The sequence below is a fragment of the Psammomys obesus genome, unplaced genomic scaffold (assembly GCF_907164565.1).
Source record: "Psammomys obesus unplaced genomic scaffold, mPsaObe1.curated_primary_1811, whole genome shotgun sequence".
Classification (NCBI taxonomy): domain Eukaryota; kingdom Metazoa; phylum Chordata; class Mammalia; order Rodentia; family Muridae; genus Psammomys; species Psammomys obesus.
Window position 1 is genome coordinate 13,235,162 of NW_026587216.1, and position 19,754 is coordinate 13,254,915.

The following is a 19,754-nucleotide window of genomic DNA, read 5'->3' on the forward strand; positions in this document are numbered from 1 at the left end:
AGGCATTCATGTGAGACCTGGTTCACCTTTCTCACTAGTGACAGGAAGAAGACATAGAGTCGCTCCCTGATCTGCTACAACAGGGGCAAATGTAGGAACCTGTTCATTAGCTCAGGGCAGTTCTGCTGCAGGGGCACTAGGTAAGCTTCTGGTCTAAAATGTATTCATGCCATGAGTCAACCACCATTGCCATGAAATCCATCACTCATCACCTAGGTGGTCATTAGCATTCTTAGATTAATATATTACCTGAAATGCCTTAAATAGCTGTTCATAACCTGAGGGAGTCTTCATAAAACTGTAGGTAACTTTGCTCAGAGTCATGGACACATTATTCTATCCTAATCCTTGTATGTCTTGTGTCGTACACTATATTACAACACACAATGAGAATCTGAGAAAAAAATGTATTAAAGGAAACATATACTCTTGATTAATCAGGACAATATCAAAACTGTAAGAACTGATTATTTAGAAATCCATACCATTTCAAAGTGAATTTTAAGTTTTTATCAAACACTATTAAATGGGATAGGGTCAGCCAGAGGCTACAACAAGCTTGAGGTTTGTCATAAAGGCTGAAGCAGATGTACTCTGTGGTTTTAATATGTATCCAACAGTGTTTACTGATTGGACATGCTTTGGTGAAAATCCAGGCGTGAGGAGCTAGGTTATGTCAGACCGCTGGTTTTCTCTGTGGTGCAGAAGCTGCTGGGAACGTGGAAAGCATAAACTTGAAAGTCCAGAAAAGCCATCAGTAGGAACGTCTGAGCTGTATTATGGGCGACCTCTGTGTTCCCGGAGGGGCTAACCCATTGCTGGCTGCTAATGGAAAGATGCTCTCACTCTCCGGCCCTTCAAAGGCTGTGGCGGGCGGTGATTGCTTAACAGAAAAGCCGGAGTCTCACCCTCAGCTGTGCACAAGAGCCTTCGGAATCTGGCCAGCTGTTGAAATCAGAGCAGAATTAATTTCACTCGAGAAAGTCTCGCCAATCTTAACGAAGTGTGTGGAAAAGGTAAAAGAGTTAAATAGTCTTTCCTCTCCCCGCAGCTAAAAATATTGCAATGTAAAATTTCTAAATTACTGGGGGCTGAAGATTTGACTCAGCAGTTAAGAACACTAACTGCTCTTCCTAAAGGACCTGGGTTCAATTACCAGCACCCACACAGCAGCTCACAACTTTCAGTAACTCTTCTTCCAGGAGTTTTACACCCTCACGTAGGTACATAAAATGTACATAACACCATAAAATGTACATAAAATAAACATAAATAAAATTTTTTTAAAATTTCTAAATTATAGGCCACAGATCATAAAGAATTGTTCTGTTAGATATTCCTCAGTATATAAATAACGATGAATCCAAAATCAAGTACAGAAACATTCTTCACTTGAAGATCAAAGCTGTAAAAGTGGGATGTGCTCTACATAGACCCACTGGGCTTTGCAGAATAGTTTTCCACATGTCCCCTCTCACAACACACATCTGACATATTTTATTACAAAAGGTGCTCAAACATTGAAGTCTGTTTTTTTTACATGCTATAAGCATATTTGCATATCAATAAACATAACTTCACGCACTACTTGTAATTACTGCAAAGTTCTATACACATTTTGTCTGTTGTAAATGTGATTTATGAACTGCCAGTAATTTGGGGAAGTTTAGTATTGTCTGCTAATTTTTAGCAAAAGTCTACAGTGATAAAATAAATATTGGCTAAATTCGCTTAATAATCTTGGCTTCAGGTGGTCTACAAAAATACACTGCCTACTAGAACAAGGTTTGCTGTTTCTTTAGATTTTTGCAGTGTTTTGACAAAGACAAACTAGTAAACTGTTAGGTGGAGAGCCTTTGTTCTCCGCCCATTTTTAGTTTGCTAACCCCAGAGCCACGTCAGCTAAGCTTCCATTCTCTTTCATTTCTTGTACAGTATCAACCAGGAGGGAGGTGAGGAGAAACAGACTCTCACCACTCACACAGTAGTTTACAACCATGGCCTGTGGACACAGAATCATCCCCTCAGAATCAGATCTGTGTTTTCACAAATGAAATTCCCTCGTCTTTTTAAAGATCCCAGACATGGGTATGAGGAAACAAATGATTACAACTTATGAATAGTCATTTTCATTAGAGTAGATCACTCTAGTTGAAAACAGATAAGATGTATGAGGAAGAGTCCTTGATGAAATCCAGTGTCAGAGGGCAATGTCACCCTGGCCATAACCCAAGTCATGGTGATGGTGTTGAGAATGCAGTTCAACCTCAGGATTGAATCTATGAGCCTCTCAGGACAACATGCCTCCCTAGCGATGTCACTGATTGCTCAGAAGACCTGTCTTTCATTTACATACACACAATCACAGACACACACACACACATTCAGTTCCTCTAGAAGCTCGTTATGGAACCCCACTTCTGTATCTCTTTATCCTCGCCAGTGTAGAACTGCATCTTACTGCAGAACTCTCTTCTGCCAGCTTGTTCATTTTTTAATAGTCCTAAGTTTGTCTTAGTACTCTCCCCATCACCTGGCCCAGCTAGGTAGGATGTGCCAAGCCCTGCTTAGGTTAGTTTCTTTTGGCTTCATGACCTACCTGGCTGGCTAAGATATTTTATCCCCTCATGTAGGCACAGGATCATTCAGGCAGAAAACATGCCCCCTTTCACAAGGCTGACTCAGCACCCACCCATTCTTGGCAGGTACATCCCAGTACATCCTGGAGGCTGAGGTGGGTGTGACCTGCTTTGCAGGTTTTCTGGGCTCCAACACTAACATCTTTGCTTCCTTGAACAGCAACTCCAGCAAGATGAAATCCTTTTTTTTTTTTTTTTTTTTTTTTGCAAAGTCCTCTAAGTAATTTCATGTCACACTTGTACTCAGCCATGTTTAAGAACTCTCCACTGCCTGCCAAAGTTGAGTAATAATCAACATGAGCTCCCTTCTGGAACATAGGGAGACAGACACTGTGCTTAAGTGCTTTACACCACAAGATTTAATTTAATCCCTCAAATGACTTATCGACAATGTACTTACCCTGTCTTAGTAATGATAATCTCAAGGGACAGCTGGAAAGTTTTAACAACTAAGTCAGCTAAATCATGAATGAGCCACAGAAGTAAATTGCATTTCTATCTTTACAATTTTTTTTTACTTTAATCTGTTTTCCCTAGTTTTATTGTGGAAACATTAATAAAGTAACATGAATGTTTCAATCACCAATATATGGCTAGATCTCAATCCATACTCCCAGGCAGTCTCTCTCCTCAATCCAGGTGACTTTGAGCCAAATTCTGGACATTGTATCATTTCAGTCTAAACATTTCAGAATGTATCTTCAAAAATCAGTAACCACACACTTAAATTTGTGACTATTACAGTATGCAAATATTTTTTAAAAGAATAGGATCAAAGCCAAGTATTTTGCACATTGAATTTTAACAACTAAGTAAGTCAATTCTGATTAGGGCACTCCAAAGGGACCTGGCAGAAAAAAACAGCCTTCCAAAGAAATGGGAGATTTTTATTCAAAATACAAAAAGCAGTCTATCTATTATATGCAAACCCCTGAAACAAGAAGTTAAGATCCAACAACTGAACCAAATCAAGAAAAAAATATTCCACATTAAAATAAGAAAAGTTAAGAGATTTAAGAAAATTAAATTAAGCCCGATTTTCTGTTTAGGTCAAACAGTGAATTCACAAGACACTGTAATAAAAACCTCTGGTGGGGGAAAGAATATGACAACGGATTAGGGAATACTCTTCAAAGCTGGTATCATTATATGGTGGAGTAGAAAAAAATGGACACAGACAATATGTTTTCATGATTTTCAAAAGAAAGAGATGGCAGCACTAAGATTAAGAACCATTTGGGGCCTGGAAGTATGACTCAGGGGTAAAGTCACTTACTACACAATTATGATGAGTTGTGTTCAATCCCTAGAACCCACAAATAGGTAGAAGGAGAGAATCAACTCCACACACTTGCCTTTGATAGCCACATGCACACTGGGGCATATACATATTCCCATGCATATACACCAACATCACACACACACAGAGAAACACACAAAGCCCCCCCACACACACATACACACATCTCACACACACACAGGAAAATAAAAATATATACAGAATTAAATGTTTTTAAAAATTACTATTGCTGAGTAATTCTTTAAAGCAATAAGATTTTTTTGTCTTTATATAAAAAAACGAGTCTTCCATCGTTCGTATTATATAAGCTTTATATTTTAGGAATAACTGAGATTTTCAGATCTACTGCAAAGAGACTACAAGTATTTCCTACCTAACCCAGACTCAGTTTTCCTATGAACCACATCTTACATTATATGGCAAACTTTCCATAATTGTTGGTCGCATATCAAGATGGCATCATTGACTGATTTCTCCTTTACTCAAATGGCCTTTGTTTGTGCCTAATAATGACTTGTCCCTTCCCTTCTTCTGTTTTGCAGCACTGGGGACTGAACCCAAAGTGATCCGGCACACTAGACAAGTGCTCTACCGCAGAGCCAAATTCCCGTCCACTTCTTTGTCTCAGTCTCCTTTTGCTTTTGACAACCTTGACATCTTGGAAGTCATCCTCATTCACTATTTCATGGCATGGCCTCTTATGGGCTTCATCTCAGAGTTTTCTTTCCTCATGATTAAGTTTCAATTGGAATTTTAAAATATTCTTTTCTTCATTCCTTAAATCTTAATAGTAATTTGAGTGGTCATTAAATATCTCCCTCAGTCTGGTTAAGAATGAAATAGCTAACAGTGTCCCAGCTGCAGTCAATTAAGTTAATGTTTCAGAGGAAACTGCCAATCCATGGGGGATGTACTATTAAGCTATTCTTTCACATACTTGCATGCAAGTAAGTTGCCTTAACAATTTTAGTTCAACAAGCCTCAAATAACACCCAGCAGTGAATCCACAGTTGAGGCAATTATAATCCTTAACTTTGTAGGGAGTTACTTTAGTAAGGTTCATTTTATTCTTTTTAAAGAACTAAATTGTGTATTTTGATAATGCTTTCTTCTAAATCACCTATGGATTGGATAAAAACAACAGCAATAATAAAAAGCTATTTCCCAAGTGTCTAAAGAATAAAGATGTTCTTGAACTATGAAAAGAAACATTATCCACTTGCCATGAGCCATTTTGAAGTTATCATACCTAAATTAGTGAAGATTAACAAATGAGCAAAAGTAAACAACTAGCAAGTGAAAGAAAGAAAATTAACTCTATCAGGCCACTGAATCAGTATCAGGCCATTATTTTTTTCTTATTAGGTGAACAAAATTTATAGGGCTCCTGGATTTTTAATGTTTATTTACTCATTCATTTAATGTATATGAGTGTTTTGTCTGCTCATATGTCTGTGCACAACTCACATGCCTGGTTCCCACGAAAGCCAGAGGAGGGCACTGGACTCCCTGGGACTGGGACGGGAATTACAGACCATGTGAGCTTCTCTGTTGGTATTGCAGCCAGTACTCTTAAGTGCTTAGCCATGTTTCCAGCCCTGGAGTCCTGGATTTTATCCAAATGTTCATGAAGTATTTTAATAACTATGCACTAAGCAGTCTATAACCCTAATTACAACGGCAATGAGGGAGAGCACTCAGCACAACTTCAGTGCTCAGTGCTCACCCCAAGAGAAACCTTGTCCTGAGATGACTATGGAAATGTAAGCCAGACTTAAATTGAGGAGGTAAGGTGAAGAATGCACAGACACATACACAGGCCTAGGTGCGGTAACTCACTACAAAAATAACTAGACTCCATGCTTTGAAGACTACAGTGCCTAATTCTAAAAAGCTGAACAGACACAAGACACTATCTGCTAAGAAACTCAATATTCAGGAACACATTTCTAAGGACTTAGGACATCCTTAGACTCTAGATCCTGTGGCCTACTCTGAGGGCTCAACAATCATATAACAGAAGAATGAGGCCTGGGGTGCAGCTCAGTGACCAAGTGCTTCACATGAGCAAGGCCCTGTGTTTTATCCCCGTCACTTTGAAAGATAAACAAAAATTTACAAAGGAAAACCTCTGAGTAAATGCTCTTAGCAGCATTCTGTTAGGCAGTGCCACAAAAGTCTTGTCAACAAAAGCCAAAAGTAAACGTTCACTATGGCAGCAGAAACCCTTGACAAGAGAGCTACCATCTTGAAGGTTTTAGTATGTTTCCTCTTCTCCAAGCAACTAGCCATGCACGTTTCTCAGGGGGCTGTGCCTGGCCCTGATGTCAGTGTTCTGAATCTGTGGAAGCAGCAGTCTAAGGGCCGAGGAGGGAAGAGAGGGGTGCCTTTTTTGAGACACCTTTCTACTAGCTGTCCTCTCTGTATCTGCTTGTTTCTATCTCAAATGAATCAAACAAAAAAAAAAAACAAACAAAAAAAAAAAAAAACAATAATCAGGCCTTTAAAATGATGTTTTATACTCAAAAAGGCTTTAACTAGTGGTTCTCAACCTTCCTAAAGCTGAAACCCTTTAATACAGCTCCTCATGTTGTACTGACCTCCCCGACCATGACAATTTTTTTGTTGCTTCTTCACAACTGTAATTTTGCTACTGTTATAAATTGTTATGTAAATATCTACTGTGCAGATATCAGATGTGTACCCCCCCCCCGGGGTCACAATGCACAGGTTGAGAACCACTTAAAGTTTAAGCACGTAACATTTCTGCAGTTATTAAAGTAAAAGTTATACAGAAGGTCAATAAAGACATCAATACCAGGGTCTGGAGGGAGAGCTCAGAGGTTAAGAGGTCAAAACCATGTGCCTCCAATGGTGACACATACCTGTAATCCTAGCACCTGGAAGTTTGAAGCAGAAAGATCCCAATTTCAAGGCTAAGCTAGGCTATGTAGAACAATCTGATGGAATGAAAGAAAGAACGGGAGAGAGGGAAAGAGAGAGGAAGTGGGGATGCAAATCTTACCTAGTCCAACCATTCACCTAATTAACGAAAGAAAATGTCAGACTTCAAAATATGGCAGAAATAAAAACAGTGTTAAAAACGATTTAGAAGTTTCCTCTGGTAACAACACCAGCAACTTGGAAGAATTAACTTACCTGTTGAGAGCTTATATTTATCGGTTGCTTTAAAACAATCCATGTGACACTTTCAAGAAGAGGTGGAACTGTCAGAGAACCTGGGTATGTCCAGTAGTCCCAGGATGGTGGAAGCAGAGACAACGGGTCAAAATTTGTGAATCGGGTTTGTTTCCCCTAGGAAGAAAGAAAAAGAGGATTGTTACAGATTACAAAGGAGATAGCCACACACACACACACACACACACACACACATACACACTCACTGTGTAATTACTATCATCCATTAATATTTTAGAAAAACAAATTTCTGCCTTAATTCACAAACGGTCAGATAAAGTAGTGAATTCTATAAATTTATTTAAGAAGGACAAGAAAGTCAGGTATAATGACATATACTTATAGTCTTAGCAGTCAAGAGGTAGAAACAGGGGGAATCATGAGTTCAAGGTCAGCCTGGGCTCCAAAAGGAATACAGACTAGTATGAAATTATAGAGAGTTTCTGAGTCGGAAAAAGTATTTTATTTAAAATTAAAATTAAAATAATTAATAAATAATAAATCATATTATATAATAATAAATACATTATATAATATATACTATTATAATATATTATATAATATATAATATAATAATGTGATAATATAATAATAAATATAATATATAAAAATAAATAATAATTATGTAAAATAATTAAAAATTATTTTACATAAAGTCTTTTAAATAAGTTCTAATTTGTCTTCTTTATAAAATTATGATATTAGAACTTAAATCTGCATTGATTTATTGGTGATATTTTAGATATTAGGCTCTTTACAACTTTGAAAAGATAAGTGAAAGTAAATTATTTCTGCAGTATTGGTCCAGTAAGTTGAAACTTGCTTCAAAGAATGTAGGATATGCTGTGTCTACTGAGTAGGACTTCAAAAGAAAATGAAAGAATTCAGGAGAGAAGAAAGCCGATAGTCATTAATTAATAGTAATTAATTTTACCTTCTCCTTAATGGAATCCAAAATGTCAATGATCTTTTGCAGTTGAAGATTGTGCTCCCCAATCTAAAAATGTGAAATTTCAACACATAAATAGCTACAGGAGTAAGTCATAACACATACAAACAAGCACTTTATTTCAATCATTACATTTTGATTATTTCCTAAAAGCCAGAATAGGCTCAAAGCCTGCAGCGATTGTTCTACAACAAAGTTCTCTTCTATTTGTAGTAAGAATTCTGGAATTTCAGTTCATTTAAAAAAAAAAAAACACAGAAATATTGTAGGAATATGTTTTCATTTTAATTCCAGGTGAGGAATATGTAGCTGCTTTGAAGCAGCAGACTATGATTTGCCTCGTGCTTTAGCAGGGCCATGATTTTGCCAACTGTGGATAATTTTTGTGAGTGTGTGACATTTGCAATTCTGGGAGCTTTTTAGAGGATATATCCATGCTAGAGCCCCCACAGGTGAGTGGATGGTTGGCAGTTGGATGCCGTTAATTGCCGTTGGCTTTGGTTTGTTCAGTCATTATACGCAAAGAAGAAACAACAAGAAAAAAACTAGATATTCTGACAGTGAAGATCAGACTTGCCCCCAAGAAACTCTACTCTCCTAATCAGCAGTAAATAGTCTAATGATAAAATTTCCCCCTTTCTCCTCTATCCTTTCTTTCCTCCTATCTAGTGTTAGGGGGTTAAAAGGATGGGAAAGAGTGGAAAAGGGTGGAAGAAAAAAAAGAAACCCACAAAGTAGTAAAAGTCCAGCCATCTCTATCTGACAAGTTGATTGTGCCAGAAGAGTCTAAAACCAAATAATATTACAGGGATTCTAGACTGTGTATTCAGGTTGTTTCCAAAGCTGGTAGTAATAGCTTCACATGTACCAATTGTATATAAAAGTTTTGTTTTATATTTATTTATTTGTGTGTGTGTGTGTGTGTGTGTGTGTGTGTGTATGTGTGTGTGTATCAGTCATACATGTGTGGACGCCCAAGGAGGCCAGAAGAGGGCATTGTGTTCTCTAGAGCTGCAATTCCAGGCCCTGGTGAGCAATCTGAATAGAGTCTGAACTCGGATCCCCTGGAAAAGCCACAAGCACGCTTACCTCTTGAACACTCTGAACTGGTTAACTTGGGAGAAACCCTGCTCAGGAAAGTGACTGTTAAGCCAGCTGTGACATTCAGATACAGACAGACTGGGTTGCTACCAGATCTTGCAGGAAATCTTAAATCTCCTACTTGCAGCCTAAAGTTACTTGAAGTCCCAAATCAAGGGGCTCTATCCTGACGAGCATCCTAAACACACAAATACATAAAATTTATACCTTTCATTACTAGGAGTATTTTCAATATATTAAAAGATTTAAAACCCTATAAGATTCGAGAATCTTCTCTTGTCATTCCTAGACCCCGCTCCTACTACGCTGACTTCATGGATAAAGTCCTAGTTGCCTCTGCTTCCCACATCACTCCCAGTCTCTGCCTCACAGCCCCACCCCAGTTTCACAAGTTACAACACCACACAGATAATGAGGCATGGAAAAAGTGCACACCCTGTAAGAAACTGTCCCCAGGTGTGATGGAGGACTTTCCTGTTCACACACAAATATTAGAATAGGAGAAGCACAGTCCTCTTTTTTTTCTTTCGAAAACAACCTAATCAGTTTTTCTGAGATGATTTGCCAATGTGGTCAAGCAAGTGCCTCAAGAATCAGGAGACTGAATTTTCCTCTAAGGGCTCTAAGTGTTGAAATCAAGAACCAGAAGAACCTAGATTTCTTCTTAGGATTTCACCTGTTACTTCTGTTGCTATTCTTGCTGATGAAGCAGTTGCTACTCACATACAAATCCTCAACTGGCAATTTGAAAAATAATTTGAGCCTGTTCCCAAACTATTATAAAACTTTTTAATTCAAAAGGAAAATGCTAATTTAGAACTAGTTTGCTATTTAAAACTAGTTGAATGTCTTGCTATTTAAAATAAAATGAAACAGTGGTTTCTCACCTGTAGAAATACTCCCAGGACAGCCAACCCATCCGACTCATGAGCTGCCTCTACAAAACTGGGGTATTTGTCTGAATTCCAGTGGACAACATGGAGCTGGAAAGAAAACACACAACATAGTTCAAACATTTGCATAAACATGCCAAGCTAAGCATTGATGTCAGTGTCTAGTGCAGAGCCCTTAATTGTAGAAGGAATTCTTCATGCAGACTATGAATTTATCCTCCCAATTTAATCTTAAAAATGAGACCAGAAGGAATATGTGTCAGATTCCAGCTGCTCACAGAGCCCACTGATGTGCCTGGGCTCCACAGGTGGGAGAAGTCAACTTCCTATAAAGTGGCTCCTGAGAATCACAAGGTTGCTTCTGAAACTGACCTGTTAGATGTTCATCATTGTAGTTTCATGTTTTGTGGCTGAGAAATTTGCATTACCATATGATAAACTATTTTGGAACTAGATAAATGGGTTTTTTTGGTGATAAATATTTTTGTTGTTAGATTATTTGTGCTGTTAAATGATAATTGCATACACTGTGGAGTAGTGTTCTGATGTAGGCTACAATATTGCCACGATTGTATTGAGCTGACTGACACACACAGTTTACATTTACTGCCTTATGTAAATACATTCCAATCTTTCCAAGAACAAGTTATGATGGAGAAAGAGAGATTTTGTGCCAAAGAATAAAAGGCGTCTGAGCATAAAGAGAAAGGGCAGCTGGTGCTAGCAGGAGGAATAGAGAAGTGAAAGAACTTGAGACTCATGAAAAGACTCTACCTAGTTTGCAACTTAATTCTCACACAGCAGACATTTGCAAAACCCAAAGAAAACGAACACATTAGACTGTATAATCAGTAAAGTATCCCAAACACAGAGAAATACGACAGTAACGATGCTGACTACCAAAAGACAGAGAGAAGCCAAAGGGCAATCAACATGCCATGCCAAAAGACTTAGTTCCTATCATAAATGGTAAAGGCCAGGCCATGTTGTTATAGGCAGGGACCTGATGATAGCAGCGACCACCTCAGAAAAGAATCCTTATGGATCTGTTTGGCAGTTCAGGAAAAGGGCCAGTCATTCAGCCTTCATACTCAAATCACCCTCACATCCAATTGTCACAGAGAATTTATTATATTCAAATAAATACTTTCACCTTCAAACACCACATTTTATAGGCAACTATTATGGGGAGTTTATGGTTAGATAAGAATTATCACTGACAGTCGACTATAAAACTATAAAATAATGCAACAATCATGTATAATCAAGGGATACAAAGGGATATCCAGATAGAAATATACAAAGGTAGATTCTGTATCATGTTCCAAGTTGGTGTGAGATATCTGGGGGAGGAAAGAACCCTGAAAACACTGAATGATGAAATAAGGCTCACAGTGCTTGGAAGAGATAAAGAACGTTCCACTGTGGGGATGGGCCGATGAGGGTGCTGAAGTTGTTTCAAATGGCTCTGTGCCAATTATAACAACTCCTTAAATAGCTTGCTTAGTGAGAAACAGCATCAAAGGGTTAGGAACACAACTGGTTAGAAAATGAGTGAGTAAATACAGAGAAGGAAATCTCTTCTGTAGACAACCTTTTGCTGGCTAAACAACTGTATGAAATATGATCAGAAACCAGAGTGAGAAAAATCTGTTTTTAAAAACATCCTCTTCTCTCCCACATAGCTTTATAATACCTTCACAGAGGAACTGGTATCACTTTTATATATTGAATTTTTTTTTTTGCATTAAAAGTAAACAAATTAACAAACGCATACTTCCTGAATATCAGGGACCTTAATTTGAGGTGATGATAAGAAACTAGCTCTCACAATAATCAGAATAAGATTCTTCCCACAGGGCCGTAGTAGCACACACCTTTTATCCAAGCATTTGAGTGCTAGCAGAAACAGGTAGATTCTGTAAGTTTTAGGCCACCCTAGTCTATACAGTGAGGCTCAGACCAGACAGTGCTATATTGTGAGACTCTGTTTAAGAATATAACAAAAAGATTCTTTCTTATTGGTAAAGTCATTTCTAAATAATAGTACTGTTTAACTTTGGCATTTTTTAAACTGAATGTTTGTGATATGTAAAATATGCTGCCAAGTGCTATAACAAAAATCTACCATGACTGAAGATATCTGATTTATGCTTCTCTTGCATTAATGTGTCAACTTTCATCTTTCTTGAGATAATTAGCTTATAAGTAGAAAAATCTTATTCTGATTCCTGGTTTCAAAGGTTCATGATCATGTAATGCCGGGCTTTCTGGTCTGTGGCAAAGATGCATATCTCAGCTCCAATGCCTGGGAGAACAAAACTCATCACCAGGAAGCAAAAGAAGCACGCGAAGGCACAAGGTCCCACTACCTGCCAAAGGCACACTGCTAATGACCTAAGGACTTCTTCTAAGGCCACTCCTCTCTAAAGGTTCATCAATCTCTCAATAACACACTCCTGAAGAGGAAGCCTTTGATACACAGGCTCATGGAGGATAGTTCCGACCCAACAAAAATTGTTTCCACAGAATATTAACCTAGTCTTTAGATTTGCGCGTGCATCGGTTCCTTTCTGTTGCTGTGATAAGGCACCGTGACTAAGGCAAATTACAGAAAGCGTGTTTATCAGGGCCTAAGGCTCCAGAGGGTTCGAGACCGTGATGGTGGGCAAGTGTGGCACGAAGACACCAGGCATGATGGCTGAAGCAGGAAGCTTAGAGCTCATATCTTGAACCACAATCACAAAGCAGAGAGAGTAAACACGGAATATGGCAAGAGGCTTTGAAACCTCAAAGTTTGTCCTCAGTGACACATTTCCCCCAGCAGGGCTGCACCTCCTAGACCTTTCCAAACAGGGTCACCAACAGGGGACCAAGTGCTCAAATACACGAGCCTATGGAGGCCATTCCCATTCAAACCACCATTGCATGTCTTGGTATAAAATTTTTCAGGATCAGGTTTCTTTAACATCTCTCTAAATTGCCACAAATCACAGTTGAAATGTAACATTTTCATATGTTATAATTTAAAGTGTCTTTGTTTTCTTTTGTTTCTATTTCATAATGGGACATAATAACTACAGCTATGTCTTTAAGCAAAGGTGCCTAGGAAAGCTAATTAACAGAGTGGAGCTCTTTCTACTGCTGAGCAGGAAGAGGTTTTCCTGAACCTTAGGCCAAATATGACTATCTCCCAGATGTTAGCATCTTTAGCACTGACATCCTCTTTAAAGTTCAGGTTTGTATCCACAGCCTGCTGGAGCTCAGCACCCATGGTACAGGCCAGTCCCACTGGCACGGCCTACCAAGTATGCCATAGAGCTCTCCAGCACCATCACACTCCTACCAGATTACCGTTGCTGCTCACCTCAACTCCTCACAGTCATCTGCTTTGTCTCCCCCCTTCAACATTTGCCCCACACAGAATGTGGCCCACTTGGCCGTCAGACATGTTTTAGAGACTAGAAAACAGAACAAGCCATTGCTCTGGAGGACAGGGCCCACCCCTCTTTCTCTCTTACCAGTCAGTCCCAGTCCTATAAAGGGAAGCTTATCTCTCCCTGAGCATGCTGACCTCATTCCTACTGCACAGCACTTTTCTTTGCTATTGCCCTTCCCTGGAAAGCACTCCAAGTCTATATTTTTCTCACAGTGTTTTCTCCTTGTCCTTTTGGCTCAACTTACATGCCATCTTGAAGAAGACTTTCCCTACCCCGTGACCACTCTTCAGATCACCCACTATCACTATTGCCAGAAGACTGAGCAACTATCACGTCATTCCTCTCCCCTGAGGACAGAGCAGGTGTTACAGAAAGGGACATGTTAGATGGCCTCAAAGGCCAGGTATCCATACAAACAATAAAACTGGAAAAGAAGTTCCTTTTGCTAGATTTTCTGGACAGTGGGTTATCCTAGGTATCTAACCATATCGCAGAAAGTATGAGAAGATGAAGGGAATCTGTAAGGACTGGTAACTGCCCAGTATTGCCTAGAAAAAAAATCACAGGCTAAGATTGTTTTAGTCAGTCTTCACTGAGGCATGGAAGATTTGGCTTTCATCTCTGGGTGAAGTTCAGTGCTATTTAATGGCATGAAAATGAGGTATATCACAGTCTGTCCTTGAAATTGAAGATTAGAATAGGCAGGGAATTCCTAGAGAATGCAGTTATAACAAAAAGTGGTCCCTTACCCTCAAAATGCAAACAAGACAATGACCATTAAGTTCCTGCTGTCTCCTGATGTTCTGAATAGTGAGCAGAGGTTGCATTAGACACCTGAAAATACAATCTGGAGTTTGTGTCTTTACAGTTTATTCCTAAGCACCCCAGCTGTCATGTATAGAGTATGAGCTTTATTTATTTCTGATGGTTTGGATCTGGATGAAATATGTACAAAGCTGAACATAATACAAATATTTTGCTTCCCTCTGGCCTTTCAGAAATTCCAACAGAAAAAAAATTTAATGTCACCTTCAATAAACCCATCATAATTCTTCCTAGATGGATAAATAACTTACTCTTTCCTGATCTCTGATTTATCACTCCTCCCACTCCAACAAACACGTCTTGATATTTTTGGTGTTATTGCTATTTGGTTTTATTTTATCAGATGGAATCTTGTCAAGTATCCTAGGCTGCTGGGCTGAAAGTTCTGATCCTGATGCCTCTGCTTCCCCAATGCTGGGATTACAGGCATGTGACACCATATGTTAAACTCAGTTTGCTCATTTCTAAACATATAAGAAATACTGAGCTCTCGGGGTTAGTTTAAGGCTACGAAAGGCACATTTGAAGCTGTCATGTTGGGTGAATGGAACTTTCCCAGACACTGAGATGCCTAAGCAGCTGAAGATGTCCTGGGCCGTGGAAGAATTCCCCTATGCAGTGGGCACTGTGAGCAGCTTACCTCTGCAGCATACCTCACTCCATCTACCACGTGCTCAGAGCCATGATCATCTGCTGACCCCCAGTGCAGGTGGAACTGCCGCAACCTGTAGCTTCCAGTGAGAGGACCTCCACGCAGAACTAAATACCGACACATTTTAAAGGGGTATCAAAATGAATAAATAACATATTTAGGTATTCCATCAAAACCCAGAGCCTCCCCCTGAACCACTAAGCACATTGCTGTCCTTAGAAATGTGTCATTCAGTTTCCAAGAGGGATACATATAGGAGGAATGAAAACAAAACACTGGAAACAGAGGCCTCCATGTAGTGTGTTATAGAAAACTTGGGAAGGCATAACTCACCCACAGAAAGCAAAGAGAAACTATTCGAATTCCCAAAAGTGAAAATCCACTCTGTGTAACTGGGAGCAGGCCAGACTTTCTGAATAAGAATTTGAAATACAAAAGGGTTCATAGTGAGCTTGGGAGAGCTGGCCAGGTTATATGATTAGATACAGGCTTTTCAGGCCAGGGTCTGGACTTTCTATGTCTGTGTGGTCTTGGACAAACACTACCTTCTAAGTTATCACTTATATGTCTAACCACTGGAAAAAATGATGCAACCTCCTTAAGACTACTGTGAAAACAAAAGAAATATGGTATGCAAAATCCTTTCTAACTTCTAGCACATAACAACATTGTGGATGCACTACCCATTGCTACCATGTACGGTTGTTGCTATAACCATAAAGAATGCCACACCGGCTGTGCTAAGAGGCTGTGTTGGTGAGGAAACATAAAATGCAAGAAGTTAATTTTCTTTACATTCAAGATGTCTTTGTCACTTTGATGAAATATATTTCAGAGTTTTCCCTCAGCAAATATTATCTCTGAGATTATGATAATAAAATTTTATCACACTTTAATACAAAAGAGTCCTAAACTACGCATGGTGGCACACACCTGTAATATCAGCACCCCGAGCTATCCAGTGAGTAAACTGTGCAACAAACTAAAGAAAAGGAAAAGAAGGGAGGAAAGAAAGGGAGGGAAAGGCAGGGGAAGAGAGGGGAGTCCTAAACTCTCTCTGCCTAATTCTGTTGGTTGCTGCAGCTTGTATGCTGGCTGAACATACCATAATAATCACTAAACTCCAACATACAACAGAATTGTATTAGAAAGAGTAGACAGACTTAACAACAGATATTTAAGTTACTCTTCAGAGTCTTATATTTCAAAATGTATCCACCTTTATAAAGAAAAGTTTCTTTATAATGCAGAAAGGCAGTGTGGGAGGGATGACTTAAAAGTTAAGACTCAAATTCAGGTCTCAGCACTCATGTCAGGTGGCAGGCAGCTCCAAGGAAGGAGCTTTTCTAGCCTTTTCTAGCCTCCATTAGCACCCAAATGCATGTCAGGCACACATCCAGAGAAATATATACACACAAATACACACATACACACACAAGCACATACATAAATAAAAATATTTTTTAATGATAATACCAAAAGATAGCTATTTTCAAAGCACTGTCAATAATAATAATAATAATAAAAGACCAACATTTAGATCAGTCTGTGGGCTTGCTCTTATATTACTCTGTGAAACACATTCCTTCCTTAGCTTCTACTTGCACCGGTTTGCACGTATATGAAAGAAGAGACTGGGATCCTGCTTTTACAACCATGTACCATTAATAACTGCCAGAGAAGATGCACAAAGATCTGATGAATAAATGGATAAGATAGCTGATTTGTCTTCAAGCAGTTTCATCAAGGTTCCCCTGAGTGACGCCAGTAATGTTCATTTGCACAGCCTGCATTGACTGAAAACGGAATGACATCTAAAGGAAAGTAGTCAAGGGCTCTATTGTACTTTTCTTCCTTGCTGTTGCATAACAGAATCTGAGCTGGGCGAAAAGTCATTCCCTTGCAGATAGAAAGGAGATTAGAGTGCTTGAGTAATCAATGTGGAATTGACTTTGGGAGGAGAGTCAGGCAAGCTGGCTCTGGAGAAAGTGATACAAAAAACACACATTGTTAGAGAGACATCCAAGAATAATCACTGTAGAGGTCACTGTTAAAGTTGGGTTAGCAGTGGCGTGGATTGTTTTACAGGTTACATATCCAGACTGGACAGGTTAGTATTTCAGCGAATGCCTAATTGTGGAGAGGACTGTCCTGATGAATGGTACTCTTCCAAAAGAATCAGGTCAGGGAAAAGCAAGCTTAAAGCATCTAGGTTTTTAGGGTCCATAATAAACAGCTAATCCATGGTACATGATTAATAACGGCAATTTTGCATGTAAGAAAACAAGAAAGTTTTGTGACCTCCTTTCCTTCAAAATATTGTTCTTGAAATTTGTTCTGTGCTTCTCCCAGGTGTAGTGAATAGGAGCTAGTTTACTTCAGATTACTCGTTATTGCTTGCTGCCATTATCGTCTATATGTCTCTACGGAAAAACATGTTTTTGCCAAGTGAGGCTTGCCTACCACGTGTGGCTTGCCCTTGTGATTGGACAGTTTACGAATGTGACTCCAGTTAACCTGTAGAGTATAAGTTGACTGATGCTTTAAATAAAGGTGACTCTTTCATGAGACCTTAGTCTGCCTCATTTATTAGCTCCATTCTTCCAGGTCCTACTGCCAACGAGAGTGGTAAGAACCTCAGTGAAGGAATTCCAGGTGTGGTCCACAGTGGTAGGCAACAATAATTAATTTTAATGAAAATGATTTTGTGTTTTCACATGACCAATTTTAATTTCATTTTCAATCCCAGGTCAGTAAATAATAAACTATTGTCTCCATTTTATTCTTCAAAACAAGTAATGATTTCTCCAAAGCCATACCTGCTATTATTTACTGCTGTTTAGAATTTCTAAAAAGAAATCTCTTCCAAATAAATCACTAATGTAAGAAGTCAAGAGGTGCCAACCTGGCAACCTGTTTTAACCTGGCAGTTAAAGCACAGTGTGGGAAGTTCTGAATGGAAGCATCCTAGAACACCACAGGAACCAGTCAGGTGAAATTACTATTAAACTCCAATGTTTTCATTATTAAGTAATAACAACCTAAGACCAACTTTAAAATATCATCCAAAATTCATTTTTTTCTACACATTTTCTCTGTTTTTTTCATGGTAATATTATCTTAAGGTCCAAATACATAACATTTAAATTGACATGAAAAAAATATGTTTCAATTTTGAAATTTTTAGAATGAAAAAAAAAAAAAGAATAAATCTAACCATACAAAGTCTTACAACAAATAAACAAAGAGAGCCAACCTGATTTGTCCTCTGTGTCGTCAAAGTCAACATTGAAGGAATGGCCACTATTGCTGATGATTTTAGCTGAGGTAGGATCATACTTGATACTAAGAGGCCGGAGTGTGGAGTCATATTTTACTTCTTTGGTTTTAATCTCAATCGGAGACTGCTGATCACCATCAGCAATGGGGAAAAATTCATTCCAGTGAATAGGACCTGAAACGCATAGGACCAAAAGGAAAGGGCTAAGTAAGTTCTTCATTCAACAAATTAATTTGGTAACAAGATGCAAGAGAGACAACTCCATGGAAGTCCTTGGATCACAAACACGAGGGTGAAAGTGTGGACCCTCGTCATCCACATTAATGCCAGGTGAGTGTGACAGCTCATTGCAGTCCAGCACTTAGGGGTGATAAGGTGTGAGCAAGAGGCTGAGGGTGTCCAGAGAAAGCTGGCTAGTCAGACTAACAGAATCAATGAACTCTAGGTTCACAGAGAGCCCCTGCCTCAATGCATAAGGTGGTAGAGAGCAAAAGAGAAAGATAACCATGGTCCATCTCTGGCCTCCACATACACCGGAACACAAGAAAACGCTTATACATACAAGCATGCCACCTACCCACAGATACTGCCCACCCCAGAAAAAAAAAAAATTAGTAAGATTAGTAAGATAGTAAGATCCTCACTGTCAGAGCCCTAGTCCTATATTTTAACCAAGACTAGTGGGTTTTTGAGGTTCGAGAAACATTTTATTTGCTTTAATTTGTTTTCAGAATTAAGGTGTGCCTTACAGGTGAAAGTATTTATATTTTATAAAGTACTTCCCAAATGTACCCAAGCAGGAAACTAAAACAAAAGTACAATTCACTGCTGCAAACAAAGAAATTCCATCTCAAAACCAAGACTGTTCCTGGCTGCTCCCGACACTAAGAACTTTACAGAGTAGAGAGACACAGAGACAATGTTAAGCATCAAAGAAGGTAGTCATTCTAAAGATGGTGCCTGCCATTTTTGCTAGTTATACCACTTGCAGACACCCTCCAGTGTCACTCAGTGCACACCTGTGATGTGCAACCAGTTCACCCAAGACACACACAATGTTACACAGAGAATCCAAACATGCCTATGCTGCGTCAGAAGACAGAACTCTGTTGCTCACATTGTTTCTAGAAAAAAGGCGAGTCATGAACACACGGTAACACATTCAGCCTAAAATGCATCCTTCTGTGAATCAGATACTTTGGATTGTAGCGATTTTGCATTAAAAATTATCAAAAGACATTGCAGAAAGGGCATTACATTTTCTTATTAGATAAAAAAAAAAAAAAGTGATCTTAGAGCTGGGTGTGCTGGTGCATGCCTTTGGTCCTAGCATTTGGGAGGCAGAGACAGGTGGATTGCTGTAAGTTCTAGATCAGTCTGGTCTACAAAGTGATTCCAAGACAGCCAAGGACTGCAAAGAAACCCTGTCCTAGATAGATAGATAGATAGATAGATAGATAGATAGATAGATAGATAG

At 38.9% G+C, this 19,754-nt stretch overlaps 1 protein-coding gene across 2 annotated transcripts in view; it reads right to left on the reverse strand.

Annotated features, from left to right (window-relative positions):
* Nucleotides 1–393: 393 nt before the first annotated feature.
* Nucleotides 394–19,754, reverse strand: part of Ca13 (carbonic anhydrase 13) — a 21,776-nt gene continuing 2,415 nt past the window's right edge. The window contains exons 2-7 of one of the 2 annotated variants that reach the window (XM_055603394.1): nt 18,254–18,451; nt 14,986–15,104; nt 10,075–10,170; nt 8,072–8,134; nt 7,099–7,254; nt 394–945 (exon numbers count right to left, since the gene is read on the reverse strand). In XM_055603394.1, coding sequence (XP_055459369.1) covers nt 826–945; nt 7,099–7,254; nt 8,072–8,134; nt 10,075–10,170; nt 14,986–15,104; nt 18,254–18,451 — 752 coding nt within the window. In that variant the 3' untranslated portion in view covers nt 394–825. Of the gene's footprint in view, nt 946–7,098; nt 7,255–8,071; nt 8,135–10,074; nt 10,171–14,985; nt 15,105–18,253; nt 18,452–19,754 lie in introns of those variants that run through there. The other variant, XM_055603395.1, reaches the window with a different exon arrangement.